We start from the raw sequence: 23,245 nt of genomic DNA, 5'->3' as shown, positions 1-23,245 counted from the left end.
CATACATAACACACACACACACACACACACACACACACACACACACACACACGTCCCTCTACTGAATCTCACATGGCAATGACCTTGGCAGTTGCTCACTTCTGAATATATAGGTGTGTGTGTGTGTGTGTGTGTGTGTGTGTGTGTGTGTGTGTGTGTGATATTTACAGCTAGACATGTTTTAGTGTAGCTGTTAGTCTGGGGGTAGCACCGGGGATTGAACCCAAGACTTTTTGTATGCCCGGCCAGTTCTCAACCAGCAGCCATGCCCCACCCCTCCGCCTCCTTTTACTTTTTGTTTATTTTGTTTTGTTTTTTGAGTCAGGGTCTTTTGCTGTAGACCAGGCTGGCCTAGAACTCTCAGAGACCCACCTGCCTCTGCCTGCCAAGTGCTGGGATTAAAGGCCTGGGCCACCATGCCCGGCTCCTCCTTTTTTGTTTTGTTTTGCAACAGGCTCTCACTGAATTTCACAAGCTGGCCTTGAAATCAAGATTCTCCTGCCACAGTTTCTGGGGTGCTGGGGTGACAGGCCTGTCCCACCAGACCCAGCTCCAGGCATTTTAACCTGAGGCACAGGCATCAAGACCTTTGACCCCCACACATTCCAGGCAGTGGATGACTAAATTCAGTTTGTTTCTCAGCTTCTTTACAGAAGATGCTTGTGTGTAGTAAATTTTAGAAATGTAAAGGATGCCTTCGAGGATACTGTCAGGCCAGGCGTGGTGGCGCACACCTTTTAATCCCAGCACTAGGGAGGCAGAGGCAGGTGGATGTCTGAGTTCCAGGCCAGCCTGGGTTACAGAGCAAGTTCCAGGACAGCCAAGGCTACATAGAGAAACCTGTCTCAAAAACCAACCAACCAAACAAACAAACAAACAAACAAAATCTCCACAAAAACAAAAGCAAAACAAGATGGAAGCAGGTTTTTGTGATGTGCTGGCACAAGCGTTTTGCTGAGCACTGGTCTCCTCCCTCTTGGCTTCTGCTTCTTCAGTGCCGCAGCCCAGATCCTGTGTCCTTAGCTGGGTTCCTTAGCAAGGTCGTCCGGGTATCCCATACATTCCAGGGGTGGGGGACGCGCTTGTCTGTTCACCTAGCACGTGCAGTGAGTACAGCCCATCTCCCTACTCTGCCTACTTCCTGAAGGCAGAACGCAATCCCAGTCCCCCTTACAAGTAGGGAAGAAGCAATGAAAGAAGAAAATACAGAAAGAAAACCGTCACTAAGTATTAAGCAGTGGCCAAAGAATAAACAAGATGGAGGGGGGCGCCCCCTGAGCCGGAGCCAGCCACGCATCATAGAGACGCTGGGAAATTCATTCCCGGCGAGGTTTAAGCCGCCGCTGGTAGATTTTTCCTGGCTCTGGCTAAAGTGTGAGTCATTCTGCTGAGGGGAGTTGGGGACGCTGGCACAGACGCACTCCATGCAGAGGCCAGCGTGGAGGTGAGCAGAGGGTGGGGGAGGGCAAGAGCATCCTGGCAGGCGAAGGCTGGCCGTCCGTCCGTAGGGACTTTGCTATAAACACAGGCTATGAATGATGTAGCTGAAGTTGGCTCACGCTGGGGGACTCAGCTGAGCTGACCCCAGCGTGAATCAGCAGGGCCGCCTGGTGCCTGGCAGCTGCCTATGACAATGGGCCTGGCTCAACTAGTCTGCCCAGACACCAGCTTCCACACCCAGGTCCTTCTGGGACCCCACAGCCACTTCCTCACTCCCTTAGGGGTTTCTACACGTTACCCCCTCAGAGAGGTCCTCCTGACCTCCTGTGACCAAGTGGAAATGTCCTGTTCCAGAGCCCCCTGTGTGAGATCAAGTCCATCTCCCTCCTCCCCATCTCCCTCCTCCCCACCTCTCTCCTCCCCATCTCCCTCCTCCCCATCTCTCTCCTTCCCATCTCCCTCCTCCCCATCTCCCTCCTCCCCACCTCTCTCCTCCCCACCTCTCTCCTTCCCATCTCCCTCCTCCCCATCTCCCTCCTCCCCACCTCTCTCCTACCCATCTCCTTCCTCCCCACCTCTCTCCTACCCATTTCCCTCCTCCCCATCTCTCTCCTTCCCATCTCCCTCCTCCCCACCTCCCTCCTCCCCACCTCCCTCCTCCCCATCTCCCTCCCTCCCCACCTCCCTCCTCCCCATCTCCCTCCTCCCCATCTCCCTCCTCCCCATCTCCCTCCTCCCCATCTCCCTCCTCCCCACCTCTCTCCTCCCCATCTCCCTCCTCCCCATCTCCCTCCTCCCCATCTCCCTTCTCCCCATCTCCCTCCTCCCCACCTCTCTCCTCCCCATCTCCCTCCTCCCCATCTCCCTCCTCCCCATCTCCCTCCTCCCCACCTCTCTCCTCCCCATCTCCCTCCTCCCTCTTTTCTCTCTCCTCTTTCTCATCTTCTGCTTCCTTCTCTTCCTCCACTTCCTATAAGACATGGTCAAGATATGCAGCTCAGCCTGGTCTTAAACTTGCAAAGTCCTCCTGCCTCAGACCCACACACCGCCACTTTCTGATGTGTACAATGACGTCATTTGAAGCTGGCTGGATCGATCGCAAGGACAAAAGCTGCCAATGCGAGTCTCAGTGCTCCCACGACCAGGGCTCAGGACATATCAGTGGGCGAGTGACAAACTGTCCACCCTCCACTGAAGGAGCCTGACCATGTCCTTGAGTATTGCTCACACCAGCAGTAGGATAGTGACATGGTGAAGGCACCTTCTCAAACACCCCGCGGGAGACAAGAGGGCCCCTGGGCAGCCACTGACCGTCACTGTGATAACGGAATGAGTCCCTTGATAGACAGACCCCTGGGTTCAGGGTTTGCTTAGCTGCCCAGTGTGCATGAGGCCCCGGGTTCCACGGCCAGCAGCAGCACATAGACCTGGCGTGATGGCGCACACCTATAACCCCTGTACTACGGAGCTCAGAGCAGGAGCATTGCCAGGTATTTGAGTCAAGCCTGGGCTACTCATAGCACGGCTGTCTCAAGAAACAGAACAACAGTGCTACAGTAAAATTGGTGTAGGGGAAGCATGGCGCCCCTCAGGAGACAGGACATGGACGTGGGCTCTGGAGACTCCTAAAACCTCGGACTTACCCATCCTCACCCCAACAGCTCCGGCTGTCCCATTGTGCCCTGCTTATCTGAGAATGTTAGGGTATTCACTTCCTGTCACTAGCTAATGGATACATGGAAACAGGTGTTCTCTAGTGGAAAGCCAGGTGTGTGCAGGGGTAGCTCCCACCGTATGGTTTGCAGACCTGGTGTCCAAGGCTCATGGTCACCCCCTCCCCCCAACACCTTAGCACCACAAAGGCGACATTTTGTTTGTTTGTTTGTTTTCGTTTTGTTCAAGACAGAGTTTCACCCGGCAGTGGTGGTGCACACCTTTAATCCCAGCACTCCAGAGGCAGAGGCAGAGGCAGGTGGATCGCTGTGAGTTCGAGGCCATCCTGTTCTACAAAGCAGGTCCAGGACAGCCAGAGCTACCCAGAGAAACTCTGTCTCAAAAAACAAAAAACAAAACAAAAAAAAGACAGGGTTTCTCTGTGTGGTCCTGGCTGTCCTGGAGGACTCCCTCTGTAGAGCAGGCTGGCCTCGAACTCAGAGATCCACCCACTTCTGCCTCCCTCCCAAGGGTTGGGATCAAAGCTGTGCAATGCCACCACACCCAGCTTAGAGGCACATTTTCATCTGCTGCCCACTCACTGCTGCTGCTTTAGAAAAGTGTGTGTGTGTGTGTGTGTGTAGTGTGTACACGGGCACACAGATGTGTGGGTGAATGTGAAAGCCAGGGATTAACCCTGGCCGTCAGAGGAGCCACCCAGCACTTACTATTTATTGCATGTGTGTGTATGCATGCAAGTGACATGTGCTCATAGGTCGGAGGACCACCCACAAGAGTCAGCTCTCTCTCTCTGCTCAAGTTGTTAGGCCTGGCAGGAAGTGCCTTCACCTGTGGAGCCATCCTGCCAGCTGCATCTACCTTCCTTTGAGACACGTTCTCTACTGAACCAAAAGACTGTTTTTTGTTTTTTGTTTTTTTTTTTTTTAAGATTTATTTATTTATTATGCATACAGTGCTCTACCTGCTTGTACCCCTGCAAGCCAGAAGAGGGCGCCAGATCCCATTATAGATGGTTGTGAGCCACCATGTGGTGTCCGGGAATTGAACTCAGGACCTCTGGAAGAGCAGATGGTGCTCTTAACCTGTGAGCCATCTCTCCAGCCCAAAAGACTGTTGATTAGAGCAGGCTGGCTGGCTAGTGACCTCCAGGGATGGACCTCCTCATGCTGGGATTACAGGTGCATACAGCAAGGGTCCCACCTAGGGCTCCTGTTGTGACAATGCTGACTACTGGTGGTCTGTGGCAAGCAATTAACTGCCTGCTTTGCTTCTCTTGAATATACGCTATTGCTAGAGAAAGCAATCCTGTTTTACAAGCTTTGCTTCCATTACAGTACTTCAGGTGCTTTAACTCTAAGTGGGATTGCCATCGTGGTGGGCTGGGTGCACCATGACCAGGGCATCTCTGAACAGCCTGGGTTCAAATCCTCCACTCTGCCCTCCCTGGCTGTGTAATGTCAGCCAGGTGCCTCTGCCTCTCTGGGCCCCGTTGTCGCCTCGGTTAAGGCAGGGATCATCAAGGCATTGCTGAGTGAATTCACAAGGTCGGGGAGGACCATGTGGCACAAACTCCTTTCTTCCAACAGACACTGAAGATCTCTCCCCAAACCAAACAATTGTTGAGGCTGGAGAGATGGCTCAGTGGGTAAGAGCACTGGCTGCTCTTGCAGAGGACTTGGTTTCAACACTCCCAACACCCACGTGGCCGCTCACAACCATCTGGAAATGAAGGCAAGGCATGGCCGAATAAGTGCACTCCTTCATTCACTTATCGCCCACTTTCTCTTTCACTTACTCACAGGTGCCTTGCGGGCCAGCAGCCCTGAGCCCTTGCTTCTTGGCCTCTCAGGACATGAGCTGCATTCAGAATTTTTTTTTTTTAAACTGGTGGAGCAGTGGCCCATGTAGTATTAACTTTTATTTGCCTGATTTAATCTTTGTCTCTGAGGCTTACTGGCTCTGTCCTTAACCCTGGCCTAGTCCTGGAAGCTTCTAGCCTCTGTACAATCTAATCCAGGCCTAGAGTGTTTTCAGCCTCTGAGGTTTACTGCTGAATAAGTTCGCCCTTTCTAGCAGCTCCTTCTGAACTCTGGCTGGCTGGTTCAACTCAGCTGTTCTGGCTCAAATCCCTCTCCAAGCTGACTGATTCAATCTGATTTCTCTCAGTTTCTTACTGATTGGCTCTGCTTGGCCTCAAACTAACTCTAGAAAATATGTTCCAATCTTCTTGCTGGCTCCTTCTCATTCTCTGGCTCGTTCTGTCTTCACCTGTGCCTAACTTGTTCTCTCTTCCACCTGTCTCGGTAAAACTGTCCTGGTAAAATCTGCCTCTGAGTTCCACCAACTAAACTGCCGCGAACTCAGCTCCCCTGCACTGCCTCTCAGCTCACTGACTCAACTGAACGGTCTGGACAGATCGGACTAAGAGCCCAGAGATCCACCTGCCTCTGCCTCCTGGGTGCTGGGATTAAAGGCGTGTTCCAGCCGGGTGTGGTAGCACTCGGGAGCACTCGGGAGGCAGAGGCAGGCGTATCTCTGTGAGTTCGAGGCCAGCCTGGTCTACAAAGTGAGTCCAGGATGGCCAAGGCTACACAGAGAAACCCTGTCTCGGAAAAAAAAAAAAAAAAAAAAAGGCATGTTCTACCATGCCTGGACCTAAGCTTTTCCTTACTGAAATTTTGCTCTATACCAAGCTGGCCTTGAACTCAGAGATCTGCCTGCCTCTGTCTCCCAGATTAAAGGCATGCCTGTATTCCGGCCAGATCACACAGGCCTAGAAGGCCTTTGGATGTGATCTTTTGCCAGAGCAACCATGTTCTGAATTAACACTCCTGTCCAGGCCCAAGTGTCTACATTTATTTACTTACTCATCCAGAAACCATTTCTGGGTGCCTCAGGGCACAAGATCCTTCCCTGAAAGGTGACTCAGTTTCCCTCTCCTGTAATGGGAAAGAAATAGCTCTCTTGTAGAGCGGCTGAGATCAAAGAGTCAACCATCCCTGGGGCCAGTACTTAAGATTCACAGCCTTTATAATCCTCGATAGGAATAGCGGCTTGAAGTAGTGCCTGTTGCTGTCTGCTTGTGACACACAAAGAAACTGAGGCTCAAGCAGGCAAGGCAGATTAGGCTTTGCCACAGGCAGGTATCCATCAGCTAGTTTGCCTGGTAACTATCGACCTCGCTGCTCCCACTCGCTGAGCCAAATCTACCTGGTAACTGGTGATATCACCAATTTGGCTCAGCCTATGGGAAAGTGATAAAATGACTAAAGAAAGCACAGCTTAGCAAGGGAGCATCGCACTGTAGCGCTGGCCTGCTCCGTAAAATGGAGATGTTTAGATAGCTCAAGTTGACGGGATGTGAGCTTCAAGCCAGGATGCACGCTGACCACTTACAGCCTCCTTCAGCCCTTCTCTGACACTTTCTCTGTGACGAGGCAGCGGTTACTGTGCCCATGATTATACCAGACGCCGAGGCACACACCCAAGCTTTCCACAGTGTGGGTTCGAAGAATGGTTTATCCTCTGCGTTTCTGGGTTTCACCTACATGCTCAGAGCCAAACTGTCATCATCAACATCATCATCATTGTTATTGCTGTCCTAGGGATGGAGACTAGGGCCTAGTGACATACCACAGCCATGGCCACCCCTTACTGGGGGATTCTAGGCAAGGCCTCTATCACTGAGCCACACCCCCAGCCCCTCTTTGGGGGATTTTACATTCCAAACTTCCTTCCTTCCTTCTTTCTTTCTTAAAAAAAATTATTTATTTATTTTATTTGAACTGGTGTTTTGCCTGCATGTGTGTCTGTGAGAGGGCTTCAGATCCTCTGAAACTGGAGTTACAGACAGTTGTGAGCCGCCATGTGGGTGCTGGGAATTGAACTCAGGACCTCTGAAAGAACACCCAGTGCTCTCAACCTCTGAGCCATCTCTCCAGCCCCTTTCTTTTAGGGGATGGAAGTCGAGACAGGATTTCTCTGTGTAGCCCTTGCTGTCCTGGAACTCTCTCTGTAGACCAGGTTGGCCTCGAACTCAGAGATCCGCCTGCCTCCCAAGTGCTGGGATTAAAGGAATGTGCTGCCACCTCCCAGCATCTCCTTACTGTTTGAGACTGAGACTCCCTGGGCTTTTGGAGTTGGCCTTTAGCTTTCTGTCCCCCTGCCTCTGCCTTCTGGGGCTGCGGAGTGGCTGGCTTGATTCACTAGTCTCACTCAAAGTGAGGGTGTTTTGTTTTATTTCTTTGTTGTTTGTTTGTTTGAGACAGGGTCTCTCTGTGTAGCCTTGGCTGTCCTGGACTCGCTTTGTAGACCAGGCTGGCCTCGAACTCACAGGGATCCACCTGCCTCTGCTTCCCGAGTGCTGGGATTACAGGCGTGCGCCACCACGCCCAACTAAAGTGAGGTGTTTTAAGAGCAGTTGGCAGCATCCACAATTCTGCCCACCCTAATCTCCCTGGGTCTCTTGCCTCTTCCCTACTGAAAGGGACAGAGAGGTTGGGAGGATGAGCAGAGGCCACGTGCAGAGGGTTTTAGTTTCAGGCACTACACAGTGGTGGACTGTGGGAATTGCTCCCTAAGAAAAAGTGACAGGCATCCAGGGACAGAAGCTCAGGCACTGTAGTCCATGCCTGAGGGTTCTCCGTCCCGCCAGTCACAGGTGTGACCCAGATTCAGCAGCCAGAGCGAGCCTGTCCTCAGGAATGTTAGTGGATGCTTGGTCTTCGAAACGAAGCAGTATACCATGGTTTCTTTTTTTCTCCCTCAAAATACGAATCCTAGGACTGTAGCTCCGTGGCAGGACAATGGGCTGATGGGCCAGCACCAAAGTTCAAGCGTCGTCACTAAAAAAATTATTAGACAAAACATATGTCCTAGATGAGCCTGGTGGCCCAGATCTGTCATCCTAGCTCTTAGGAGGCTGAGACACAAGAGTCAAAACCAGTCAGAACTTACTGAGATCCTGTCTCCAATGCACTAATAGAGGGCTGTGGGCGTGGCTCAGTGGGAGAGGCCCTGCCTAGAATCCCCCAGCGAGGGGCTGGGCGTGGCTCAGTGGTAGAGCCCTTGCCTAGAATCCCCCAGTGAGGGGCTGGGCGTGGCTCAGTGGTAGAGCCCCTGCTTAGAATCCCCCAGTGAGGGGCTAGGGCATGGCTCAGTGGTAGAACCCCTGCCTAAAATCCCCCACTGAGGGGCTGGGGCGTGACTCAGTGATAGAGGCCCTGCCTAGAAGCCCCCAGTGAGGGGCTGGGGCGTGGCTCAGTGGGAGAGCCCCTGCTTAGAATCCCCCAGTGAGGGGCTGGGGCGTGGCTCAGTGGGAGAGCCCCTGCCTAGAATCCCCCAGTGAGGGGCTGGGGCGTGGCTCAGTGGGAGAGCCCCTGCTTAGAATCCCCCAGTGAGGGGCTGGGGCGTGGCTCAGTGGGAGAGCCCCTGCCTAGAATCCCCCAGTGAGGGGCTGGGGCGTGGCTCAGTGGGAGAGCCCCTGCCTAGAATCCCCCAGTGAGGGTCTGGGGCGTGGCTCAGTGGGAGAGCCCCTGCTTAGAATCCCCCAGTGAGGGGCTGGGGCGTGGCTCAGTGGGAGAGCCCCTGCCTAGAATCCCCCAGTGAGGGGCTGGGGCGTGCCTCAGTGGGAGAGCCCCTGCCTAGAATCCCCCAGTGAGGGGCTGGGGTGTGGCTGAATGGTAGAACACTTCCTGAATCATTCTGGAAGCCCTAGGTTTAGTCTCCTCTTTGGAAACTCAGTTTCGTGGCTGCGTAAATGCGTCACGGCTTTTGGAAAACCAGCTAGATCATTTTAGCTTCTCCGTGAGTCATCGCGGGTTTTCACATGGGCTCCGCAGCGTGCAGCAGCGTGGGCAGGGCACCTGCCACCTTTGGCTTGAGTTCCTCATTCGTAAAATGGCCCGGTGACGTGGTGTCGCCCTCTAGGCTTGGGCTGTGAAATAAACCCTAAGAAGGACACTTTAGCTCCACTTTGCAGCCATGAATTAAGTAGCCTGCCCCCTGCCAGTGGCATGGCTTTGGGCAAGCCACTCCCACCCGCTCCTGTGCTCAGCTTTCTACATCCATAATATGAGGCTAGTACACATGACGTCACGGGATTGTTGTGACGACATTGAAGCAGATCCACTTTTCAGATGGACACTCCCCACCAGGGGGCGAGTAGAAGGGCCCTGCAGCTTGCTGCCCACCCCTCCCCCTCCTTCTTCTTACCTGGGCTCTTCCCCTCTTCCAGCCAGAAGCTGCCTGGTGAATACTTCCGGTACAAAGGCATCCCGTTTCCAGTCGGCATGTACTCACCCGAGAGCCTCAGCCTGGCCGAGAACACCAACAATGTGCGGGATGAGGACATCTTTATTGTCACCTACCCCAAATCAGGTACGCCCTCCCTGTCTCCCCCCCTCGCCCCCCTCCCGTCTCAGGGAAGGAGGAGCCTGCTTTGCAGGACTACTTGGAACTTGTCCTCTGCCGGAAACCCCTCCCATTGTCCTGCCCCCTAAGCCCCTTGCTCCAGGTAGGCTCTGAAGGCCTGGGTAATCTCCCCCTTCCTCCCACCAGAGCTGTAAGAGTGCACACACACACACACACACACACACACACACACACACACACACACACACACACACACACACACACACACACACACAGACCTTCCCTGTGCCCTCAGCCCTCAGAGCATTGAGTGACACCAGCCACTGTGAGGTTTGATGGGTACGTTGTTTTCATGTAGCCTGGGCTGGTCTTGAACTCCTGCCTCAGTGCCTCAGTGCCTCGGGTTCAGGGGTTCAGGGATGGCAGCTGTGTGCCACCAGGCGCAGCCTCATCGATTAAATCTCCGCTTTCTCACTAGCAGGCTGGTCTGGGTTTTCCCCCCCAGAGCTTTGTCTGCCTCAGACATGGCTGTGTTCTGTGACGCCCGAACCACGCCTGCTGGCCAGCATGTTTGCAGAGGAATTCCCTCCTCTCCGTTGCGTTCTGAACTCACATGCAGGATGTTACTCAATCCTCACTGATAAGGAAAAGCGCGGTCTGCTTTTTTTTTTTTTTCTCCTGCTGTAAAAAAAAACAAAAAAAAAAAAAAAAAAAACTGCCCTAACCCAGGAAGAAAGGGCAGGTGGCAGGTGTGGCTTACATGTCCAAGCCACTGTCTGTCATAGATGGAAGTCAGGCCAGAAATCAATCAGGGATTGAGGCGGGAATCAAACAGGACACTGCTGACTGGCTTGCTCCCTATGGCTCTCTCAGCTAACTCTTTATAAAACCCAGGCCCCCAAGAATAAGCCCTCAGTGGCGTGTGCCTTTTTAATCCAAGTACTAAGGAGGCAGGGCAGGTGAGTTTGAAGCCAGCCTGGTCTGCGTAGCAAATTCCAGGCCAGCCAGGGCTACATCATAAGACCCTCTTCTCCTGTAAATATAATATAAGATGAAAGAAAGAAAAGTAAAATACGTCACAGACGGGGGCTGCAGGAGGTGAAAAGTGAGGGCATTTGTTTAATGATTAACATTTCTGTTTGGGAAAAGGACACACTTTGGAGGGGTCAATAGAGGTGACTCTTGTAAAACAATATGGCTGTATTTAAATGTTGCCAAATGGAATTCAAAATGGTTAGAGTGGTGAGGTCTGCAGTGCGTCTAATTCTAACCCAGCAGAGAGGGGAAACGTAGCTGGTCTCAAGAGCCAAGAGCATAGAAAGGCAGCCGGTGCAGGAGTAACCCCATCCTCACCAACGAATATGAACCCCCAGGCAGCCATGCATTGGGGAGTGGGACTTCCCCGCCCCTGTCTCCAGATTCAGCTGCACTGGAGGGCTGCTGAGATCCCCTGGTGCAAGATTCTTGTCATCCCGTATCCCGTGCAGGGCTCATGCTGGGGCGACAAGCCGCAGCCGCTAAGAAGAGCGTTGGACGAGTGTGTTCCTCTGGCGCCCTCTCCTGGTGGTTGAGAGCCTTCCACCCAGGCAGCCCAGGCTCCTGCGCAGGGACAGGGCTCTTCGCATTCAGATAAGGGATGAGCCAGGCCTGGTGGCAGAGGCCTGCTGTCTTTGCTAGGTCAGAGTCTGAGGAAGGAGGACCCCAAGGCTTATCCTGAACATCTTAATGTGATCTTAATGTGTCTCATGACAGAAAGCTCAGCAGTAGAGGCCCTGCCTAGAAACCCCCAGTGAGGGGCTGGGGTGGAGCATTCCCAAACTCTCAGCTCAGTTCCCGTTACTACAAAGAAACAAAAGACAAAACAAAACAAACAAACACAAAAATATCTGGCCAGGTGTAGTGGCTTTAATCCAAGCACCCAGGAGGCAGAGGCAGGCAGATCTCTATGAATTTGAGGCCAGCTTAGTTCCCGTAGTGAGTTCCAGGACAGCCAGAACTGTGTTTTAAGACTCTGTCTCAAAACCAACAATAACAAAACTAGTTAATTAAGAGCAATGAAATGTTTCACCTGGCAAATGCACTTGCTGCCAAGGCCGACAACCTGAGTGTGACCCACATAGAAGTCAGGGCAGTGAGTTAGATACAAGCAGGTTGTAACCCTCATTCTGTCACAGGGCCCCCAAAAGGCTCTGTAGTGCAGCACAAATAAACTACACCTTCTGGGCTGGAGAGACGGCTCAGAGGTCAATGGCACTGGCTGCTTTGCCAAGGCCCTGCTTGTATATAACATAAGTGAGCACAGTGCAGTTCCAGCACTCAGGAGACAGAGCAGGTGGATCTCTGCTAGTTCGAGGTCAGCCTGGTCTACAAAGTGAGTCCAGGACATCCAAGGCTACATAGAGAAACCCTGTCTCGAAAAACCAAAGCCACAAAAAAGAAAGATAGAAAAAGTCAGGCATGTCTGGTGCCTCATATTTGACCATGTCCCCTGGAGGGGGAGACCTGGTGGCACTCAGAGTGAAGGATAGCAGGTTACCAAAAAGAGACTTGATACCCTATGAGCATATACAGGGGGAGGAAATCCCCCTCAGTAACAGTCATAGGGGAGGGGAATAATGGGAAAATGGGAGGGAGGGAAGAATGGGAGGATACAAGGGATGGGATAACCACTGAGATGTAACAAGAATAAATTAATAAAAAAAAAGAAAGAAAGAAAAAGTCAGGCATGTACCTTGCGCCTATAACCCCAGTGCTAAGCGTGGAGACAAACAGAGCTTGGGGACATTAAGTCCAGCCAGCTTCTCAGAAATGATAAGATCCATAGACTCTTTCTTTTTCTTTTTCTTTTTTAAAAAATATTTATTTAAGCCGGGCATGGTGGCAACGCCTTTAATCCCAGCACTCGGGAGGCAGAGGCAGGTGGATCGCTGTGAGTTCGAGGCCAGCCTGGTCTACAAAGTGAGTCCAGGATGGCCAAGGCTACACAGAGAAACCCTGTCTCGAAAAACCAAAAAATATATATATATATATATTTACTATATATACAGATCTCATTATAGATGGTTGTGAGCCCACATGTGGTTGCTGGGATTTGAACTCATGACCTTTGGAAGAACAGTCAGTGCTCCTAACCTCTGAGCCATCTCTCCAGCCCCCTTTTTCCTTTTTTTTTTTTTTTTTTTTTTTTTTCTTTTTCTTTTCTTTTTTTGGTTTTTAGAGACAGAGTTTCTCTGTGTAGCCTTGGCTGTCCTGTACTCACTTTGTAGACCATACTGGCCTCAAACTCACAGTGATCTGCCTGCCTCTGCCTCCCGAGTGCTGGGGTTAAAGGCGTGCGCCACCTTGCCCAGCAACTATAGACCCTTCCTTAAGAAGAAAGTGGAGAGTTATAGAAGACACAGTGTTTTCCTCCGCCCCACACACATTCAGAAGTGGGCAACTCTTCCAGAAGCATGAGGTAGCACACGCATAAGTGGGAAGGCAACACCTTCGAAGGCAGTCATTTGGGAAGGAGGAGTTTAAAGATTTATTATGTATACAGTGTTCTGTCTGCATGTACACCTGCAGGCCAGAAAAGGGCACCAGATCTCATATAGATGGTCATGAGCCACCATGTGGTTGCTGGGAATTGAACTCAGGACCTTGGAAAAGCCCTTAACCTCTGAGCTGTCTCTCCAGGCCAGAAGGTGGAGTTTATTTGTGCTGCATTACAGAGCCTTTTGGGGCCCTGTGACTGAATAAGGGTTACAACCTGCAGCCTGTCCTGTAGGTGAGTGCAGCTAAGCAAAGGAGATGCACACAGCAGACACAGCAGTGTCCGCTCCCAACAGGCCCGGGATCCCCATGAGCGGCCAGCGCTAGGGAACAGGCATAGTTCTCCTAGAACTGGAGTTACAGGTGCTTATGTTTATTTAACGCACATGGGTGTTTTACTCGCACGCATGTTTGTGCATTATATGTGCACATTGCCCGCAGAGGCTAGAAAAGAGCCAGAACCAAGCCACCATCACTGTGTGTATGTATGTGTGTATATGTGTGTTTGTGTGTGTACGTGTGTGTGTTTGTGTGTATGTGTGTGTGTTTGTGTGTGTATGTATGTATGTGTGTGTGTGTGTAGGTCAGAGGACAAGTTGGTTCTCTCCTTCTATTGTGTGAATTCAGATCACCAGGCTTGGCTACAGGTATCTCTGCTGTTCCGTCTTGCTGCCCCTAAGCCTTTTTCTTTTTATACATATTTATTTAAGGGCCTGGGGACATAGCTTGGTGGTTAATGGCACATTTTGCTTTTCCAGAGGACCTGAGTTCAGTTCCCAGCACCCACATGACAGCTCACAACCACCTGTAACTCCAACTCCAGGGACCCTATGCTCTCTCTTTAAAAAAAAAAAAAAAAAAAATATATATATATATATGTATATATGTATATATATATTTATATTTATATTTATATGGGGCTGGAGAGATGGCTCAGAGGTTAAGAGCACCAGCTGCTGCTGCAGCCGGGCGTGGTGGTGCACGCCTTTAATCCCAGCATTCGGGAGGCAGAGGCAGGCGGATCGCTGTGAGTTCGAGGCCAGCCTGGTCTACAAAGTGAGTCCAGGATGGCCAAGGCTACACAGAGAAACCCTGTCTCGAAAAAAAAAAAAAAAAAAAGAGCACCAGCTGCTCTTCCACAGGTCCTGAGTTCAATTCCCAGCCACCCAGAGGTGGCTCACGACCATCTATAATGAGATCTGGTGCCCTCTTCTGGCATGCAGGTGTATATGCAGACAGAATATTGTATACATAATAAATAATTTTTTTAATTAAAAAATATTTTACAGCCGGGCGTGGTGCGCACGCCTTTAATCCCAGCACTCAGGAGGCAGAGGCAGGCGGATCGCTGTGAGTTCGAGGCCAGCCTGGTCTACAAAGTGAGTCCAGGATGGCCAAGGCTACACAGAGAAACCCTGTCTCGAAAAAAACAACAAAAAAATTTTTTTACAATATTTTTATTTGTATTTTATGTGGATCGGAGTTTCATGTGCAGTTCTGTCTGTGGACCATGTGTACACATGACCACATGTAGACCATGTGTACACATGACTACGTGTAGACCATGTGTACACATGACCATGTGTATACCATGTGTACATGTAGCCCACAGAGGCCAGAAGAAGGCACCGCATCCCCTGGGACTGGAGTTACAGGTGTTGCAAGTTGCCACGTGGGTGCTGGGAATTGAACCTGGGTCCTCTACACGAGCAGCCAGTGCTCTCATCCACTGAGCCATATTCCTCCAGCCCCTTTTCTTTGTCAGTGTTCTGTTGCTGTGAAAAGACACCTTGATCAAGGCAACTCTTATTTTTAAAAGCAAACAAAAGAAAACAAAACAACACTTAATTGAGCTGGGTGTGGTGGTGCACACCTTTAATCCCAGCACTCAGGAGGCAGAGGCAGGTGGATCGCTGTGAGTTTGAGGCCAGCCTGGTCTACAAAGCAAATCCAGGAGAGCCAGGGCTACACAGAGAAACCCTGTCCCGAAAAACCAAAAATAAATAAATAAATAAATAAAAATAAAAAATAAAAATAAGCCGGGCGTGGTGGCGCACGCCTTTAATCCCAGCACTCGGGAGGCAGAGGCAGGTGGATCGCTATGAGTTCGAGGCCAGCCTGGTCTACAAAGTGAGTCAAGGATGGCCAAGGCTACACAGAGAAACTCTGTCTCGAAAAACCAAAAATAAATAAATAAATAAATATAAATAAAAATAAAAATTGGGGTTTGCTTATAAAAGAAAGCATTAAATGGGGGTTTCATCTATTATCCTTATAGCAGGGAGCACAGATACAGTAGCTGAGAATTCTACATCCAGATCCTCAGGCAATTAGGGATAGGGAGGGAGCGCCTCTGGGCCTGGCTTGGGCCCTTGAAACCTCAAAGCTCATCCCTAGTGACACCCTCTACTCCCTCTGACCTTCTTGTCCCGCTCTCCGCCCCCCCACCCCCTGCCCGTAGGTACCAACTGGATGATTGAGATCCTCTGCTTAATCCTGAAAGATGGGGACCCCTCGTGGACCCGCTCTGAGCCCATCTGGCAGCGTGCACCCTGGTGTGAGACCATCATAAGCGCCTTCAGCCTCCCAGACCGGCCCAGCCCCCGCCTCATGAGCTCCCACCTCCCCATCCAACTGTTCACAAAGGCCTACTTCAACTCCAAGGCCAAGGTGAGGCGCGTGGGCTGCGGGGGTAGGCTACCTTTTAAATATATTTTAAGATTTTTTTTTTTTTTATGTATACAGTGCTCTGCCTACATGTATGTACACCTGCATGACAGAAGAGGCCATTAGATCATATTACAGATGGTTGAGAGTCTCCATGTGGTTGGCCACCTTTTAAAAGGGGAACAGACTCGAGGCTGGATGTGGTCATGTGTGGCTGTCATCCCAGCACTGGGGATCTGGGACAGGAGAGTGCTGTGATGTCATCCTATGCTACCAAAGACACAAAGACACAAACTACAACACAAACAAACCAGGCCAGGCGATGGTGGTGCTCACTTCTGATCCCAGCACTCAGGAGGCAGAGGCAGGTGGATCACTGTGAGTTCGAGGCCAGCCTGGTCTACGAAGTGAGTCCCAGAACAGCCAGGGCTACACAGAGAAACTCTGTCTCAAAAAAACAAAGCAACAAAACAAAAAATTGTCAGAGGGGCTGGGGAAGCAAGCAGCTGAGTTAATTGTCTGAGCAGTAGCCAGTGTGCATCCCTGGGACCACATAAACTAGGATGGTGATACACACTTGTTTTGTTTGTTTGGGTTTTTAGGTTCTTTTTATTTTTTTTATTTTTTATTTATTTTATTATTTTATTTTTATTTAATTAATTAATTTAATTAATTCAGATTACAACTCAATTGTTACCCCATCACTTGAATCATCCTGTTTCTCCTCCCTCCCTCTTTCACCCTATTCCCCTCCCCTAGGTCTATGACTGAGGGGGACCTCCTCCCCCACTATATGGTCATAGGCTATCAAGTCTCATCCTGGTAGCCTGCTTATCCTTTCTCTGAGTGCCACCAGGCCTTCCCACCAAGGGGAAGTGGTCAAATATGGGGCACCAGGGTTCATGTCCAAGTCAGTCCCCGCTCTCCACATAACTGTGGAGAATGTCCTGTCCATTGGCTAGATCAGAGTATAGGTTCGATGTTTACTACTTATATTGTCCTTGGTTAGTGCAATAGTTTGAGCAGACTCCCCTGGGCCCTGATCCACCAGTCACAATGTTCTTTTTATTATTATGCATACAACGTTCTACCTGCACATACACATGCAGGCCAGAAGAGGGCACCAGATTTTAGTATAGATGGTTGTGAGCCACCATGTGGTTGCTGGGACTTGAACTTAGTACCTTTGGAAGAACAGGCAGGCAGTGTTCTTAACTTCTGAGCTATCTTTCCAGCCTGGTGTTTGTTTGTTTGTTTGTTTGTTTTTCAAGATAGGGTTTCTCTGTTTTAGCCCTGGCTTTTTTGGACTCACTCTGTAGACCAGGCTATTGAGTGCTGGGATTAAAGGCGTGCACCACCACTCCCGGCTGTCTTGTTTTTTTTTCCTTTCTTTTTTTTTTTTTTTTTTTTTTGTTTGTTTGTCTTCGAGACAGGGTTTCTCTGTGTACCCCTGGCTGTCCTAGAACTCACTCTGTAGACCAGGCTGGCCTCGAACTCACAGAGCTCCGCTTGCCTCTGCCTCCCGCGGCGTGTGCCACCACCGATGCACACTTGTAATCTGAGTACTGAGGAAGCAGAAGAAGCAGGGAAGATCATTTTTGACTAAATAGCAAGTTCTAGGCGAGCCTGGGATATACAGCAATGTTCAAACAAAACAAAACAAAACAGGGTGCTCCAAGGAGAGCCCAGGAGGAGTTATCAGCTGCTGGGTGAAGGGGAGAGAGACACAGAGGCCTCTGGGAGTGTGCTCTGCTTGCAGAGTCAGAAGAGCGAGGAGCAAGGCAGGCCACATTGGGGAGGAGGGTTTGCTGGATCCTACTGTGCCTGACACCTTCTCCCCTCCCCACGGTATATAGGTCATTTACTTGGGCCGGAACCCCCGGGACGTTGTGGTCTCGCTCTATTATTACTCTAAGATTGCAGGGCAGTTGAAAGACCCTGGCACGCCTGACCAGTTCCTTCAGGATTTCCTCAAAGGAGAAGGTGAGGAGGCCTGGGAAAAGTCAGGAGGGAGAGACAAAAGGAAGGAGAGACAGAGATGGAGATGGAGGCTAGCAGGCACAGATAGAGAGACCATGGGAGACAGACAGACCAAGAGGCAGAAGAGCTGAGATATGTTCCCTTCTCATGGATGGGTGGTGGCAGAGGGCGGACTCCACAGTCGGGAGCTGGCCACGGTGGGGAGGGTCCCTGACCCTGGCTGAAAGGTGCCAGGCAGCCAGGATGGGGTGGCTTGTCCAACCTGGTCCAGGGAGCCATGTGGCGCTGACACACTCTCCACTGCCTGCAGTGCAGTTTGGCTCCTGGTTTGACCACATCAAGGGCTGGATCCGGATGCGGAGCCGAGAGAACTTCCTGTTCATCACCTACGAGGAGCTGCACCAGGTTAGTCTGGTGTTCCCCCACCCCCACCCCTCCTCCCTCACCACATACTCCCGGAAGCCTGCCAACTCTCTACCGGTCCAAGTACTGGGCAAACAAGACCTATGGAGGTCTCTGGGGGGGGGTGGGGTGGGGGGAGACACGACTATAGGCAGATAGAGTAAATCAACTCAAGATGGGGTGGGATGGCCACATAACAACAGAGGAAAACCAAGCTGCGGATGGAGCCGCCCTAAGAAAATGTCTTCTCCTCCCTCTCTCTGTCTGTCTGTCTGCCCCCCTTCCTCCTTCTCCTCCTCTCCTTCCATCTGTGTGCCCCCTTTTTCCCTCTCTCCTCCTCCCCTCCATCACTCAGTCCCCTTTAGCCCAAGTATTTGAGGATGACCTTGAACTTCTAATTCTGTTTCCAACTCCTGAGGTTACAGGAGTTTGCCTGGTTTATGCAGAAGTTGGGGTTGGACCCAGGCCTCCCTGCACGCTAAGCGAGCACTCTCCAGAGTGAGCTATGTCCCCAGGCCCGGTGTGTAGTCCACATTGCCCTCCATCTCCAGATCTTCCTGACTCAACCCCCCCGGGTGCTGCTACTTCAGGCATATTCCATAGCTGTCACTATTTTCAGTTTTATGAATTGAACGCGCCGGGCGTGGTGGCGCACGCCTTTAATCCCAGCACTTGGGAGGCAGAGGCAGGCGGATCGCTGTGATTTCGAGGCCAGCCTGGTCTACAAAGTGAGTCCAGGATAGCCAAGGCTACACAGAGAAACCCTGTCTCAAAAAACCAAAAAAAAAAAATTGAACACACAGTTTTGTACCTGTACACATTACACACGTGGTCTACGAATAAGCCCTAATGCCAGGTCCTCACTGGGAGAGTCCAGGCAAGGATTCTATGGCCTTAGCCTTCATTTTGGTGTTTTGTTTGGCTTCTTGTTTTTTTGTTGTTTGTTTTTTGTTTTTTTCAAGACAGGGTTTCTCTGTGTAGCCTTAGCTATCATGGACTCAATTTGTAGACCAGGCTGGTCTCGAACTCATAGACATCTGCCTGCCTCTGCCCCCCTGAGTGCTGGGATTACAGGCGTGTACTACCAAGCCGGGTTGGCCTTGAACTTCCAACCTTCAGTCTCTCGAGTGACTGAGGTGACAGGCTTATGTCACCAGGTCAGGGCAATGCATTTTGGAGATGCTTTTTGTAGTCCTAGAGTTACAAGCTAGTTACTACCTTAGGTTCTCAGTGCACAAGGAGGCTGCTCTTCAGAACCTGGGAAGAGCCCCGAGCACAGCTGTGAGGGGTGTGCCTGGCGCTGGTGCAGTGCCCACACCTAGCCCCGCCTTGTCTCAGTGTGTGGCATAAGAACAGCTAGCTAGAGTCTGAGGAAGAGCATATCAGACTAGTTACAAGGAGAGCCGATGCCTGCTACCTGCTGCCCAGCCCCAGTGAGAGCTGCGTGCAGCTGACCCCAAGTAGGGGAAGGAGAGGGGAGGCACCGAGGAGGCCGAGGCGGATCTCTGCAAGCTCACACCTGTCTAGTCTACAAAGGGAGGTCCAGGACAGCCAGAGCTACACAGCGAGACCCAGCCTGAAAAGTATTTAATGATGATGGTGGTGATGGTGATGATGATGATGGCGAAGGCTGGAGAGATGGCTCAGTAGGAAAGAGCACTGGCTGTTGTTGCAGAGGGCTGGGTGTTTCCCAGCACCCACACAGTGGCTCATAGTTGACTATAACTCCAGTTCCAGGGGGATTTGATGGCCTCTTCTGGCCTCTGTGGGCCACATGGCATACATGCATCCGTGCAGGTAAAATGCTTAGACTCATAATTCTTTAAAAAGGCCAGCCTGGTCTACAAAGCAGGTCCAGGACATCCAGGACTAAAAGAGAAACCCTGTCTCAAAAAAACAAAACAAAACAAAACAAAACCCTACTCTGATCTAGCCAATGGACAGGACATTCTCCACAGTTACGTGGAGAGTGGGGACTGACTCGGACATGAACTCTCGTGCCCCATATTTGACCACCTCCCCTTGGTGGGGAGACCTGGTGGCACCCAGAGAAAGAATAAAAAGGATACGCAGGCTACCAGGATGAGACTTGATAGGCTGTAGCCATATGGTGGGGGAGGAGGTCCCCTTCTGTCACAGACTTAGGAGAGGGGAATAGGGTGAGAGCAGGAGGGAGGAGTGAGAGGATACAAGTGATGGGATAACAATTTAAATGTAATCTGAATAAATTAAAACATACATATTTTATGGGCTGGAGAGATGGCTTAGAGGTTAAGAGCACTGACTACTACTCTTCCAGAGGTCCTGAGTTCAATTCCCAGAAACCACAAGGTGGCTCACAACCATCAATAATGAGCTCTGGTGCCCTCTTCTGGCCTGCAGGTATAATGCAGGCAGAGCACTGTACATAATAACTCTTTTAAAAGTATATATATTCACTTAAAGTAGCAATAGCTCACCCATTTTGAGCTGTGAAAATGGTAATTGCTTAGGTTCTTCCTGGTAAGTTATCAGTGCTGTTTTGAGGATGGGACGGGAGCTTTAGCACCTAAAGTGGGTTGGTCCTCTCCCTAAGACCCATAGCAGTTCCTTGAAGCCCCATTTTTTCCCATCCTGATAAATTTCTTCCGATGGAAGTTTCTGGAAAAGGTTTCATCACCATGATTCCCTCCCTCCATTTCATCAGGTTTTTTTCTCCAAACCAAAAACTGGGCCATGGAACCTGGGGTACGTGGCCCCACCCACATGTGTGTTTCTGGGACAGGCCTGTGGCTCAGAGAATAAAGAGTTATGAAACGAGAGATGACCTGGAAAAGCAGGCTGTGCACCAACCAGCGATGCAGAGTGCCGTGTGCCATAGGCACAGCTGTGAGGTTGGGGGAAGCTGTGTGTTTTGGGGGCCTGAGTCTGAGCTTCCCCGCTGGGTGGCTTGGAGCATCTCTGGGCCCCTGTTTGCTAACCAGGGTGTGACGTTTCTGGCAAAGCTGTTGGCGAGGCCAGCACAAATGTGAATGAAGGCTTAGGTCACAGCTTGGAGCTCCGGGGACTCCAGCCAAGGGTCACAAGGAAGGTGGCAGTTGCGATTATCAGTGGCAAAGGGCGTAATAAGAAATCTTGTGCCAAGACGTGGAGAGAGAAGGAAGTGTGGAAACAGTGGTGTGGAAGCCAGGCCTGCCTGCGGGGACTCTGCCCCATGTCCTGGGGCGTCATTGCATCAAGGGAGCCAGGGAAGGGTTGGCCGACTTGAGGGGGAAGGAGGCTGAAGGTGGGCTGCCTGGGAAAGGGGCTGCATAGGTGAGGGTCTACCAGGGAGAGGATAAGGTGGGGGCACGGATGGGGGTGTCAGGGACACAGAGATGATGTGTAAAGGGCGGCAGGCAGACAGGGAAGGCTAGGCCCCAGAGACCAGTCCTGGAGGTGCAGGCAGGGACGGACGGAGCAGTGCTACCCACAGCATGTGCTTCTGAGGGACAGCAAGCTTCTCTCTAAGTTGCTGAGCTGACTTCTGCCTTCCTCCACTCACTCCTCCAGAACCCTCTAGAACCCTGGAGGACAAAGGAGGCCCAACACTTTGGCTTGGAGGTGGGGAAACTGAGGCAGAGAGTCAGGAACCCTTTCAGGCCACTCAGAGTGGTCCCTACTCCACTGATGACTCCGTCTCCCACCCCAGGACCTTCGAGGCTCTGTGCAACGCCTCTGTGAGTTCCTGGGCCGGCCACTGGGCGAAGAGGCCCTGAGCTCTGTAGTGGCCCACTCGGCTTTTGGTGCTATGAAGGCCAACACCATGTCTAACTACACACTGCTGCCGGCCAGCCTCTTGGACCACCGCCAGGGGGCGTTCCTGCGCAAAGGTACCACTGCGTGCTTCTCCTCCGCTTCATGGCTCCTCTGGGCATGCCCTGTGGAGTGTTTGGGCCACCTAATCTTTACCCTTGGCAGGAGGGCTGGCACTCCAGGTGGCTGCCTGTTCACCTGGGCCTCCCCTTGGAACAAAGCAGCCCGAGTGCAGCCAAAGCTGGGCTCCGACACCACCAGGGTTGTCTATCAAAGCAGCTAGAGTTGAGGTCAGGCCGGGGCACGCGGCACGTTGCTATTCGAAAGGGCTCTTTCCACACAGCCAAGGGGTGGACCTCTAGTAGTCAGCGTGATGTAAGGCATACTTGTGGGGTACTTTGCTGAGACAGCTCCCTGCCTGTGGGGACCTCAGGCTGATCCATCCGTGCACAGCCTCCCTCCTGGGTGCCTGGCTGGGCTGCTCTGGCCATCACGGCGCAGCAGGAACGTGTTAAGAATCTGATGGTCCTAGGGCGAGAGAGCCTTGTGCTGGCAGAGGCAGCTACCAGAGTAGGTGTTGCAGGTTGTAAAAGGACTCTTTGGGGCTAAAAAAAAGGGAGGTGAGTTCTGGGAGGGTATCTGGGAGGTCAGAGATCAAAGGACAGGGCTAGCACCGGGTCACCTAGGCGCAAGGGAAAGAGGCAGTAAAGCGGGGGGGGGGGGGGGGGGGGGGGGGGGGGGGGGCAGGGAGGCTCTGGCCAGCTGGCACAGATGCTGTAGTTGGTCGTGGTGAGGGAGGCTGAGAGGGTAAGAGGGCGCCCAGCAGCTCCCCGGGTGCTCTCTTCCTCCTCCCCCTGCAGGCATCAGCGGTGACTGGAAGAACCACTTCACTGTGGCACAGAGTGAGGCTTTCGACCGCGTCTATCGAGAGCAAATGCGGGGACAGCCGAGCTTCCCCTGGGACACGTCTGCAGAGGACACCGGCCCTGATGACGAGCCTGACCCCGAGCCCAACCCTGGCCCCCGTGCAGCCTCTGATGACCTGAACCCGGGATCCTCACAAGAATAAACGTGTCGTTCCAATTCCTTCTTCCTCCGTGCTGCACTTTCAGGGGCAGGCAGGGGACGCAGGGAGATGGGGGGGGGGGGGGGTGGAGGGGACACAGGCAAGCTAGCAGGAGACTCAGGCAGGTAGGCGGGCAGGGGGCACGGGCAGGGGACAGCAGGCAGGGAGGAGGCTCAGGCAGGCAGGCAGGGGACAGCAGGCAGGCAGGTGCTCAGGCAGGCGGGCAGGGGGCGCAAGCAGGCAGGCAGGGGACAGCAGGCAGGCAGACAGGCAGGGGATCCAGCCACAGAGAGTGCAGAGGGCACTTGACTGACAAGCAGTAGGCTTGCAAACTCA

At 52.0% G+C, this 23,245-nt stretch overlaps 1 protein-coding gene across 1 annotated transcript; it reads left to right on the top strand.

Moving 5' to 3' along the window:
* Positions 1-9,201: 9,201 nt before the first annotated feature.
* Sult2b1 (sulfotransferase family 2B member 1) lies at positions 9,202-22,927 on the top strand. Its single transcript, XM_051149437.1, is given in 7 exon segments — positions 9,202-9,307; positions 9,310-9,492; positions 15,482-15,690; positions 17,544-17,670; positions 17,978-18,072; positions 21,740-21,920; positions 22,704-22,927. Coding segments are annotated over 7 exon segments (1,110 nt in total). The 3' UTR covers positions 22,913-22,927.
* Positions 22,928-23,245: the final 318 nt, after the last annotated feature.

This window comes from Acomys russatus, chromosome 7 (assembly GCF_903995435.1).
Source record: "Acomys russatus chromosome 7, mAcoRus1.1, whole genome shotgun sequence".
Lineage (NCBI taxonomy): Eukaryota > Metazoa > Chordata > Mammalia > Rodentia > Muridae > Acomys > Acomys russatus.
This window is presented reverse-complemented; position numbering and strand designations above follow the sequence as displayed.